At 39.7% G+C, this 13,320-nt stretch overlaps 1 protein-coding gene across 5 annotated transcripts in view; it reads left to right on the top strand.

Annotated features, from left to right (window-relative positions):
* smap1 (small ArfGAP 1) overlaps nucleotides 1–13,320 on the top strand; it is a 112,242-nt gene that overhangs the window by 84,476 nt on the left and 14,446 nt on the right. For all 5 annotated transcript variants that reach the window (XM_044372800.1, XM_044372799.1, XM_044372803.1 and 2 more), the window contains one exon: nucleotides 1,142–1,263. In XM_044372800.1, coding sequence (XP_044228735.1) covers nucleotides 1,142–1,263 — 122 coding nt within the window. The remainder of the gene's footprint in view (nucleotides 1–1,141; nucleotides 1,264–13,320) is intronic.

The following is a 13,320-nucleotide window of genomic DNA, read 5'->3' as shown; positions in this document are numbered from 1 at the left end:
TGTACTTTTTGTGCTTTTATCTTTTCTTTCTGACATGGTGTTAGGACACTTGGACACCGACTATGGCAACTCCCACCCTTTGATTCATTATCCAATAGATTTGTAACCCTGTTCATCCAATTATCCAATGACATTTGTTCACCTGTTCTAGGTTGACTATATATGTTATTTGCCTCATATCTTTGTCCACTTTGACTCTGATGAAGGCACAGTAGTGTTGAAACGTTAGTCCGTTTGCACAATTAAAAGGCTGTGAATTAATTGGTCCCCTTTTTCATCTGGAAGTTTGCTGTCCTCGAGCTAAGGAGCACTCGATTCAGCTGCATTTAGCTGGAAGATGCGCAGAGAACCCTGTTTCAACATGCTGAAAAGCTTTTCAAAGCTTTTTTTTTAAACTTTATGACAGACAGAAAGTGCCTTTTTAGAGTTTTACAATATTAGAATCCTGTTAATCCAACTGAACTTTAATGAAAACACCCCAAATTAAACCAGCACTGTGTCACAATGTCAAATATACTATGTGTGCAAATACAGGCAATTAATTAGTAAGAAATATTCTGAGGGCAAAAAGTGGAGCATAAATGATGTAATTTCTCAACTTCTGAACGAGTGTAGTCATCAGAATTCTCTTGAGGATGTTTCCATTAACAAGCGTGGTAATTGTAAATTAAACTGTGCGGGTGTTTTGGAAATATGTGTGAATACATTATAATAAATGCAGTTTGCATGTGTTTGTACTGTAAAGGTCATATTTTATAATTTCTCTTTGTGTCAGTTCTTCACTTTTACTGTTTTTCTGTGTATTAATCTGCTTTTATATCTCTCATTAATTCTCTCTCTCACTCTTTGAATTTATCTGACACTGTGTCTCTCAGTCACAAAATGTACAGAAGGTTATTTACAACATTTGAGTGTATAGCTCAAGAGCACATAAATAATCACCTGCCAACTTAGAAAAAGGATTACAGAGATTATAGCAGGTGTCATAAATATGCAAAATTTACAGCATCTCTTTAAATTGAATGAAACTCCTATTTTTTATTTCCTTGGTAAAGGAAATAAATATACAGATGATGAGTTCAAGAATAAAAGTCAGGAAATACCAGAGTTTTCAGCAATAATAAAACATTCTCTCTCTCAGATGCTCCAGAAGCCGGTGGGAAGGGCTCAGGCAGTGCTGCACCAATCAGCGATGAACTGGACATCTTTGGACCAATGGTCTCCAACCCTCTCCCCTCCTCCAACAACACACAGCAGGCTCAGGTAACACACACAAACACACACACAGGCTGTCATCATCTGCTTATCACTGCAGGCAGGCTGCGACACAGGGAGTCTGTAGAGACTCCTGTGATGTAAACACACACACACACATGGACATATTCACAGACACTCCAGATACACACACTCCGAGGATCATTTCAAAGCAAACTGTCACAGATTCTCCTTTATTAAATTAATTTGACCCACGTCCTTTTAAGAGAGAGAGAGTAGGTCTAAAGTATCTGACAGAGAGAGGAAGATTTGTGAACTCTACAGTCAAGCAGCCGGGAGACATAGAACTCTAGTAATAACAGTAATACTTGTATTACATTTTTAGAATATAGTTATATTGTAATTCACTGTTATTTGTCTGGTATAACTTTAAGATTAGATAAGAAATAAAAAATATTTAAGTTTAAAAAAAAAAGTTGTTTAAATGTAATGCAGCTGACCAAATATCACACAAGTAAACAGTGTGTGGAAAAATGCAGAAGGATGACTTTCGCATACACTCACCAGCCACTTTATTAGGAACACCTGTGCAATCTCATGCAATCCAATACAACAGCTCTGCCATAAATTCTACATTTATGAAGCTTATACATTTTCAGTTTTTGTTGACATAGTCAGCAAGGTGATAATTCTACTTTCCCCCTCATGTATATTGATGGAATGGACAAAATATTAAGAAGGCTTTTCAACATAATGAACCCCAGTACACCACCACCACCCACTATGACTTCAGTAATAAACATAAAGTAGAATTATCACCTTTCTGACAATGTCAACAAAAACTGAAAATGTATTAGCTTCATAAATGTAGATTTTACGGCAGAGCTGTTGTATTGGATTATATCAGATTGCACAGGTGTTCTTAGTGAAGTGGCCACCGAGTGTATGTTCATGTTAAAGAGAGATAAATGTTTTTGTGTATATTTGCTTTTATAAAATGAAAACAAGAGATGAGAAAGAAAGATTGACGAAGAATTAAGCTAAACAAAGACAGGAAAAGAACAATGAAAAAAGAAAAATGAGAGTAACTGAGGGAGAGAGAGAATAAAATGGTGCGAGCTAGGCCTGAAAGATGAATCGATTTAAACATGCAAATGACAAATTGCAAAGGCAGTGATATTAATTATATCTCACGATACTAAGAATAACATCTTAACAATCTGTAACAGGTAAAAGTATTAGTCGACACACTTTAACACAACCACAGTTTGCAATGATTCAACAGACTTCCACAGCTGCAGCTGAGCGGCGCTGCCAGCTCCGCCACTGCTAGGTGGCGCTTTCTTAGCATGTCGAGTTAAATACAAATCCAAACATTCAGAGAAGTGACTTTTGTTTATATAGTATGTTATTAGGACTAAGTAAAAACACTTATCATGAAAACAGAATTTAACAATTTGTAAAGCGATCCAATCTCAAATATTTGAGGGGGCACGTGCCATCACGTCATTATCAGGTATGTAGCTTACAGCTAGCTCATTAGTAGGTGGTTGTAAATGACTAACAGCTGTTCAAGTCAACCGTATTCAGAATCTCCTACACTTTTGAATATATTGTTTAGTACAGATAGTTACTTTTATACTTATTATCTTAATACTGTAGCTCTAACTGTGGGCCTCAGCTAGCTTAGCTAAACTAACGTTAGCGTAGTGTAACAATATGTATTTGTTTCCAAACTATTTGATACAAGTCTGGTTTGAGTGAGATCCACCCTGACAGGTTTAGCAGTTGTTTGTTAACTATGCTAGTTGGGTTGTTATTAGCTAACTACATGGTTCAACATCACTCACCAAAAGTAAGTTATTATTACCATAAGTAGACAATTACAGTATGTAGTTGCTTTTCAGTGCCAGCACTACATCTGAAAATGATTTTTTAATGTCAAGTATATAATATACTGCATAATATATTTCTTAATGTGAGCTAATTTGGGCAATTTTTCACTTATAAATTGACTTTTCTCTGATTGGTTTGAAAAAAAAAAACAGCTAGAAAAGCATGGGAAAAAAAATTCTCATGTCATTCAGCTCTTGCGAAAGTATTTTGCCACAGTTTTGAGAAAATATTGAGGTCAGGGGTGATGATTGAGGACAAAGTGGAATAAAACAAAGTGACAGAAGCTGATGGAGAGGAGCGGAGATGGAGCTGAGTGTATCCAGTGAGTCTCTGTGACCATTACGGATGGTCTTTTCAGGGTAAACAAAGCAGAACAGGGTGTTGGTATGAATGAGAAGAGAGAGAAACACTGGAAGAACAAAAACAAAAAAGAAGACATGATGATGCACTTGACTGTATTTTCCTCACTCAGTTTTTCTTCCTTCCTCTCTCACTCCCTCACTGACTAGTTTCAGGGTGACGAGTGAGGTCTGTTGAATTAAGCATTTTCAAGAAGCAGCGTTGACTTTGAAATGCTGTTGTGGTCCCTCAAGTGTGGCCTTTGACCTGCAGCTCAGCTGGAAATGAGGACACATACATTCATACAGACACACATAAATATACATTCACCAGCCACTTCATTAGGAACACCTGTGCAATCTAATGCAATCCAATTCAACAGCTCTGCCATAAATTCTACATTTATGAAGCTTATACATACATTTACATGTTCTTAATATTTTCTCCAGTCCATCCACACTTTTCAATATAATGCACTCCAGTACACCACCACCACTCACTATAACCTCAATAATAAACATAAAGTAGAATTATCACCTTTCTGACAATGTCAACAAATACTGAAAATGTATAAGCTTCATAAAAGTAGAAATGATGGCAGAACTGTTGTATTGGATTGCATCTGATTGCACAGGTGTTCCTAATGAAGGCTGGTGAGTGTATGTACTCTTTTTGTTTGACACACATACACTCAGAAGATGCATGCATGCAGTTGTATATTCCTACAACAGGTGGTGGAATCAATATACTACATACAGAAAACACACAGGTGACATTATATGCATTCAAATTCATTCTTTCACTCTCTGACCTATTCTCAGGTTTCAGATTGTGTATTTCACTCTATCACATATGCACACACACACACACATCTCCGAGCCTCCTGGGACTAGACCAGGCAGTGACTCGCTGGAGACCCAGGCATGAAGAACAATTACAGGCTGCTCTAACTGCAAGCTCCCCCTCTGCCACTACCAGCCTCATACTTACCCTCTAATCTCCCCTCTGCGTTCACCTCGTCTGTGACTCCATCTACTCTATTCCATCTGCAGCTCTGTGTCTACCTCACACCTCCTCTCATCTCCATATCCATTACTCCTAAAGTCTCCTCCTTTTTCTCTTCTCTGTTAAGCCCCAGAGTGGCTACTGATGATACAAGGTAACATTAAACATGCAGTCCTCCTTTTGGCCAGTCAGTTGGAGCGTGTCAATGACAGTAGGTTCTGACCTGTAGATGAAGCACTGATTGTTTAAAAATGAACTTGTCAGCCAAATTCATTCATTTTCTGCAGGGTTTGTGACTGATCTCACCAGAAAGTGTCATATTAAGCTTGGTGACTGGTGCAGTGGCTACCAGTGGTTGTGGCATTTTTGTTCATGGCAAAATGGATATTGGTTTTCCTTCTCATTATGCAGAACAGGGTTACATAAATTTGGATGGTGTGACACACTAATAGCTTCTTCCATTTTGGACCCTCTGGTTCTCTGTTTCCGCAAAGGTCAACACAATCAAGTTTTTGGACCGACTCCTCTCCCAGACAGAGAATATCCAATCATAGCTTAGCAACCATAATTAGGCACAAGTTTAGGCACAGGCGGAGTAGCTCGAGCAGCAAGTTAGCAGAGCAGCAGTGTCTACACAGGAGGCATTCAGGCGCAGTATTGTGTGTAGGTCATCCATGTTTTGGAGGCACCCAAAGCCCAACAATCCCTGTAGTTATATGCATAAAAACAGAAAACAGACTTAAAATGTAAAATTACCTTTTGGGTGTCTGTTCAATCAGATTCACATGAGACGGATGACTGAAAAATGCGACTGAAAGACTTTGTGTCGACAGTTTGTTTTGTCCAATGTAAGGCTCTGGATCTGTTTCAACATAATAGCAGATAAAGCAGGAATTTAATTTGTGTAGCTCACTCAAGTAACTTATTATGAGGGCTAACTAGCTTTACCATGCACCCAATATTGAAGTTCATAAAGAAGCTTTTTGTTAAATTTTGTTTTATCTATATCAATGCTAACAACAACAGTTAGTATCTGCTTGCTACAGTAGCTGTATTAAAGCATTGAGCAGTGTAACGTTGTAAAAGGCAATGCAAAAGCAATGAAAGCTCCATGATTTACTAGTTTGACACATTGTAGCTGCAAGCCAGTGCTCAGCTTTAACTGAAGGTTCATGAGAGTCGCCTCTTATTGATGTATCATTCAAGTGGCGTAGTGTGTGAGATACATCATTTCTAGAAGGTCTGTAAGTTAGTTTTACACAAGTAATACAAGTTATTAATAATGCTACGCCATAGTTTCTTTCCCCTACCTTTCATGGATTACACTCCCTGCCTGCACCTGATACCTTTCTTCACCTTTTCCGCAGTGTTTTTACGCTCCATTATTCCCATATATGTTTTCTTTCCTCTCCTCTGCTTTCTTGTTCTTTCTTTCTTTGTCTTTACTGTCACTCTCCTTTCATTCACTCACAAGAATATTTTTTTTCCCTGAATCTACACATACAGCGCTGTATGTTCCTCTCCTTGTTGCCCTTCATATGTCCTCTTCCTCCTCTCTTATACGCTCCTTTCCTTCTTGGCTTATCATCACAATGCTCTCCCTTAGATCTGTTCTTACCTACATTTTAGGTTTATTCAAATATATGCATAAATCAGACGTACTGTACAAGTATATCTGAGGAAAGAGTGTTATTTATGAGCTCGGACTTATGCTTAGATGTGCATAAATTCAAACGCAGCCGAAACCATGTAGATCAGTTCAGTTCATTTCAGTCTCTTTATTATTATTCCAGATGGGAAACTTGACTTACAGTCAGGGGCGTAAGATAAAAAAAAACAACACAAGTACAAAAACAAAAAGTACAAAAATGTTTCCTGTACATACAATATACAGAACACAAAAATACAACAAAATGAAGAATAAATGCACTCTTGTTGAGGAAAGACTGAAAATATTTTTTACAAAAATATGTTAGTTGCAGTAGTATACAGTTGCTGAGATAACAAGAGCATGTAAACAATCAAAATTATGTATCATAATCTGCCTAATTTATGCCTCTTACTACATAAAATTGTAATGAAAAAGCTTAAAATATATATTTTTTCTAATTTGACATCTATTGGGTTTCTGACACCACTGGACAAAGAGACAGGACTGGAATCTCACATCTATCATAAGCTGCTTTGAACCATAATTTCAAATAGGCGAATAGTTTCCCTACAGTGCTGCACAACACGCAGCAAAATCCTTACCTTTAATTACTACAGGTGTACCATCATCCAGCAGATAAAATGATTTTAACACACACATGTAATCTGTATTCAGCTGTGGTAAATGTCATCTCTAAATGGTCAAGAGTGACTCACAACTCACTCGTAGAAAAGACCTCAGTCAGTCACCAGACAGTAGCCTTTGTGATATTCTGATGTTCCTAGATAGAAAAGATAAATTATTAGATTGAGTGTTATTATTTATCAATGCAGTAGAGCTGGGCTCTGTTAAAACCTTGGACAAGTTACACAACACTTCATAGCCTGCAAGTGATTGTTCAATAGCGGCTGTTTGAAAGCAGACAGGCAGCTCTCACATGGCCGTCCGCCTGTGGCAGCACCGCCTGTCTTGCAGACTGTATTATTTGAATGTCAAACAGTGCTTTTTATTTCTGCCACAGTCCACAGTCTATTCAACAGACAGGGTGTACTGCAGATTTCAGGCACAGACAGACCTTTTTTTATTCTCTTTTAATTGTCTACCACCAAGGACTAAAGAAGTTCTTTATGGTTTACCTTCAGACTCAATTGAAAGTTCTGTTTTTGTATCCGGAAAGATCTTTGCCTCTCTTTGTTTCGGCCACGTCGAATGGAAGGTAGCTGACATTAACTGACATTTCCAGTAGCATTTAAAGAAAAGGTAGTTAGTTACCTGACAGTATGTGGATGATAATTGCCTCTGCCTTGGTGTGAAGGTTAGCCTGTGATGGCCTCTTTGTGTTTTTTGTCTGCAACCAACAAATCTGACAAACTAACAGCCTGTGTATGTTCCTGTTTCCCAGAGGAAGTAACCAGTTTGGATTTTGGTGACCTTTTGGCCTTTCGTCTGTTGCCACCATCAGTACAAACTCTCAGTTGCATAACGAGTGTTTCTCCTGATCCCTGACTCACCCAGACAGAAAGTTAGTGTGCAGATTCATGCTCCCAGGAGGAAACTCCATGAGCTTACTTTACCTGCAGCATCACCATTGTAGTGTCAGCTGTTCCATTTTTAGATAACTTTCCTCTCCTATACATACAAGCAGTACACACAAGGAAATCGTTTCGACAATCAATACACATCCACCCACTCTTACACACACACACACACACCCAGGGCTGAATTTGGGATTCAGCAGGCGGATATTGCTTTACAGCTGTGATTAGCTGGGTGCGTGAAGAAAGAGGAAGCCGGCAGCCTGCTGATTCGTGCAGCTATTAACCGGCATCGGGGAGCGCTCACCTATCTGCGCATACGTCAATTATAAAAATGCGATTACAGCCTTGTAGGAGGGGAAGGATTTGTGTTATCCCCAGCTTTTCTTCTCTCTCTCTCTCTCTCTCATACACAGACACACACACTTTCCCTCCATGTCTTGTCCTCTGTCTCTCATTCACCCCACCCTGAGTGAGGAAAAGACTGTTTTTAAATAGGTTTTTTTACAAAGAAAACACAAAAGAATGGGGGGTGGGAGCATTAAGAAAGCAATAAACATTTAACCTGAAGTGGAGGGGGGAAAGAGAGAAGGGAGGGATGAAACAAGTAGGGGGAGAAAAATGATTCAAAGTGATACGTGCATGGAAAGAGGGCCGAGTGGGTGGAGAACAGGTTAGGAGAGGAATGAATGAATAAATGAAGGTAGAGGCTGAGGCCGCAAAGGACGTGGAGCGTGAAGTACCACTTGTTCTAAGAGGATGAGCACGACACACCAGAAGCACCAACTTAAATCATCACTGCTTACCCTGTTTCTGTCTTTGCCTAAAGCTACTGGGTTCACACAGGTTACCCTGGTTTGTGAGTAACCAGTGTTGTTCTTTAAAAAGGAAAATGGTTATTAGCATCATTCCACAATCATTAACTGTTGTCACGTTGTGTTTTATACAGTATTTTATTCAGATGTTACAGATTTATGCTCATAGTTCACAGTTTCCATTGTTTTTGGTCTTTTAACAACCAGATCTAGATATTGACGAAGTCAGTATGGTCCTCTAGGCGTAAATGTCACAGTTGCTAGGGCTTTTAGGATGAAAGACTCATCAAAGCATCAAAATTTTTTTCCAGTTGTCTGTAATGATGTAATGAGGAGGTTTAATGAAGCAGTAGGGGACTAAATTGATCTCCTGAGTGCTGCAAAACTACCCTAGCACCAAATTGCAGCTAAATTGAAAGTTCCTAAACGGGCAGTGCAACAAACGCTGAACAGATTTTCATTTTTAATCTAAAGCAAGACCAGCAGACATCAAGTCAGCATACCTTTTGAATATCAGTATATCAAGGCAACATGTTTTTGAGACATCTGCACCCTAAACACAAAAACAACTGATCAAAGAGCGCACTAGTGAAGTGAAAGTACAATCAGAAGATTGGCAGAGTGCTTCTGCAAAGACAACAAAGCAAAGTCTAATCATCAAATAATATAAAATATCACCGGAGACTAGATGAGAACTCATCTCTGCTAGGAAACACACACTGGAGGTTAATGCAACTCTACATAAAACATAAAGTCTTTTACCTGTTTCAGTGTTTGTTACTTGCATAAGATTAACAGCAAAAAATGCATCTCCATTATTTATTGCTTGTTTTTGGCCAAACACAACATTTATATTGAGTCATATTTCTGGCCATCTGATAGATGTATGTCCAATATTCTCTCTCCTTTCAGCTCTGTTTTGGTCTCCACCAACTTCCGAGGTTCTTAATATTTGCATCTTCAGCTGTTAAATGCTCACCTGTTTTCAGCCAATAGCATATAGTTTATTTATAAGGGCTTTGCTGAAAACAGCTGTCAGTTGCTTGGTGAGACTGAACCAAAACAATAAAAATAAAAGATGTGGGCCATCAATCCAAAACAATGAGCTTAAAGAAGCTAAAACACCTTTGCAGAGCTGAGGAGGGTCATAATTCTCTGTGGGTTTATTACCAAAAGCGACATCTTTCACATTACACTTTTCCCCCACTATTCATATAAAATTATTAATTTGTGCAGCTTTAAAGTTATGAGGGGGAGTAATTTTCCTAATGTAGCAGCTAAGTCCTGAACATGCATCTATGCTGTAACCATTGTTGAGGTCCAAGAACAAGGAATCTGCATGGCTTTCAGTCCAGTCCAGAAGAAAATACCCAAAGCACTAAAAGTGTCCACATGCTGCAAATGTTGTGTTAACACGGACAATAAGTGGAAGCGGAGGCTGTTATGCAAGTGCTCTATGTGTCTGTGTTTCTGCACGAAACAGGATGAAAGAGAAAAGAGGAACAAGAAATGACTGAGAGAGGATGAAAGTGAGGGATGAGAGTGAAACAGGAGAGTAAGGAACAAGTGAAGGAAAGGAGAAGGAAATGAAGGCAGTGGTGTGAGACAGGAGAAAGAAAAGAAGGGAAGGGCATGCAATTAATTGCTGAGGGGATGTAAGAGTTGAATGCAGTTTGTTGAGAGCAGAGGGAAAGGCTGAGGGAACAGAGACCAGCGAAGAACTGGCGACCGGCAATTGATTTTTTTTTTCTTTCATTCTTCCTTCGATTCTTCTTTTGTTCTTTCTTTCTCGTTTCTTTATGGCGCACTCTTTTCTCTAATTCACATTTCCAAGGAAAGTGTTGCTTTCATTTTCAGTAAATTAGCACAAATCCTTCAGCACAAACACACAGAGCCTAGTGTGGTTTTAAAGCCGCAGATGGTCTATCAGAGGGGAGTGTATGAGTATTTCAAGCAATGATGGAAAACGGTAGGGAGAAAGATGTCTCTAGTGTGTGTGTGTGTCTGTTTGTGTGTGTGTGTGTGTGGGCTGTAGAGGTCTATCAATAGCGACAGTGAGGAAAAGGCTGTCAGAATGGTAATTCAGAGCTCTGGCTGCACCCATCAACACCAACATTGGGTGAGAAGAATGGAGCCTTGTTGAAGAGGCTTTCTATTACACAATGTGCTGCTAGGAGCCCCGCTACACATCACACACTATGTGGACGTTATGTATGTGTGTGTGTGTGTGTGTGTGGCAGGGTATTAATGTCTGTGTGGCTGAGAAAGACAAAGAAAAGAAGAGATGCACATGTAATATACTCTCCTTGAATTTCTCTACCGTTAGATGTGAGGTTAGACTATACCACTGCATTTCACATTGTATGCCACCTGTTTGTCTTTGGCATGGATTCTGTTGGATTGCTTCACATTTCTTTCAGTGCAAATAGAGCTAATGCTGCTGGAGTGTTTGGCAATCGCAGAAGGTAGAAGAAGGGAAAGGGTGATGGAAAATGTTTGGTCTCCTCAGTAAAGCTGAGGCAGAATGCATCTTGCAGAATGCAAGAGGCTGTGATTTTAAGAAACACACGGTGAGGTCATCATCTTTACTGTCATTTGCTAACACTTCATTTCACAATTATATTTTACATTTTAAAAGACTAAACATTTACTTCTGATAATGCAGTTTGATTGACCACATATTGTAGCTCAGGTGGTGCGCTGGGTCGGCCATTAATTCTCACATACCGAACCCCAAACTGCTCTTGATTAGTGTGGATGTTTATTATGATCCAAACTTTATATTGGTTTCCTGATATCATGACACAATAAATGTCGTTTCATTTGTATAATGTCTATTACGGCTGTTACTTTTTCAAAAAGTTCAAACAAATTCAAACCAACATACTTTTTCAAATTAAATTATACACAATCCACATCACCTGTCCTAAATTGTCCTACATTGTGACTGCGCTCACACAGAATTTCACCATTCATGTCTATGAGGAATGGGGTGATTGTCAACTTTGTGGAATGCTGCTGTTAGCACAATAGCCGTGATAGCATCCACAGTTTATGCTTACAACCCTGCCTAAGCTCATTCTGCTTCAACACCTTAGTCAGTTTCACCTGGCAAAATTCGGCTTCACCGCCTTCAATTCATTTATGGCGCCTCAGCAGCCTCACAGTGACAGACCAATGTTACCAGAGAGTACTGTGTTTTGATTGCTGGAGTACAAGTGTTGTGCTTTGCACTATTTTGAATTTGAACAGAGTGAATATTTAATTTTCTCACGTTTGAATTGTAGTTTGAATTTTGAATAAAAACTGACAGCCCTAATTTGTATACTTTGATTTGCCCTGTTATTGGGCCTTAACATTAAAAATGATAGTAAGACTTGCAGTCAGCTTAAAGGATGACTCTTTATTGCAACTTTGTTATTTGGTTATTTTCTTGCAGTGTTCCCACATCTCAGTAATTACTGTACTTTGTTATCATAGCTGATAGAAATAATGGCCAGAAATTAGACCAAAGTTGTACTAAACCATTCCATCGTAATTAAAGCTGTACACAGTGAAAAGTTAATCACCATATCTCAGTGTTAACTTAATGAAACTACCTCCAAGCAGTTTCATCATACATGCTCCACGTGTTGCTGCTCCCTTCCTACATCATCCTCGGTGATGGTTTTATCACACAACTTCAGAGCCGGGAGACTCTGTGTGAGTCACGGCGTCCATTCTACAAACATGTGGAGGACGGAAGCCGAATGGATAACGATTAGTGCAGTTTGGGGAATTTGAAGTCTGTTAAATGTGTTTTTCATCTTGGCGAACAAGCTTAACAGCAAATAGGCTTAACTCCTTGATGGAGTCATGTTATATAGCTCGCTGACACCAGACGGATCAGATGAGGACAGTTTTGTTGCTTGTTCTCACCTTCCATTCAACTGCTCTGTTCAGGAGCCAGTATCATGCTAATGTGCTGCAGCTATTAATAGGAAGCTCCATCCTGCCTCCGTGAACACCTGACTCACCTTAACTGGCTTCACTTGAGAGAAAATGGACCCTGTGTGTGTGTGTGTGTGTGTGTGTGTGTGTGTGTGTGTGTGTGTGTGTGTGTGTGTGTTGGCATGATTAGCCATCCATCTTTTCTCCTCGGCTCTGTTTACTCCTTCATCTACCCCTGCCTCCTCTCAGCTCAAATTGCTCTTTTTTTCTGTTTGTCCTCCCTACCTTCCTCATTCTCTTCTTCCCTTACTTCCTTTTTCAGCCTTTTATCACTCTCTCCATCCTCTTTCTTTTTCCTTTTTCCCTACCTCGCTCTCTTCCTCTTCTTGCATCCATCCCCCTTCCTTCACCTTCTTTTCCTTCTCCCCTCACTATCCTCTGTCTCACTTCCTCCATCCCTCCTCTTCTTCTCCAGCCGTGCCTCCGCTCTCCCTCCTCCCTCCTTTTCACCCATCTTCCCCTATCTCTTCCTTCGCCTTCCTCCCTCATCTCCCCCCGCCCCCTCCCCTTCTCCAGTCAAAGAAAGTCAGCAGAGAGAGACAGAGGGGAGCGGCGCTGCCTGCTAAGCAGTTGAGCGCAACACATTCTCAAAGCTTTTTGTGTGTGTGTGCAGGGGCATGCACACTTGAGTATTAAGTTTGTGTTTGTGCGTGACTGAGAGAATGTATAATTTGTGTGTATACCAGTGTGGATGAAGTGTACTCGTGACATTGAATGCAGGGTGTTTATTCACCAGAGAGAGAGAGAGAGGGAGAGAGTGTTGCACTGTTTATCACACTGTCTCTACTTATCTTATTCATGAAGTCCAGCTGACTATCGCCTCCCTACTCCCTCTCTCCATTCTCTGTCCCCTCTCACTTCCCTCAGACTCTCT

The sequence above is a fragment of the Thunnus albacares genome, chromosome 14 (assembly GCF_914725855.1).
Source record: "Thunnus albacares chromosome 14, fThuAlb1.1, whole genome shotgun sequence".
Taxonomy (NCBI): Eukaryota; Metazoa; Chordata; class Actinopteri; order Scombriformes; family Scombridae; genus Thunnus; species Thunnus albacares.
The sequence above is the reverse complement of the archived record's forward strand: the minus strand, read 5'-3'. Positions and strand labels throughout refer to the sequence as shown.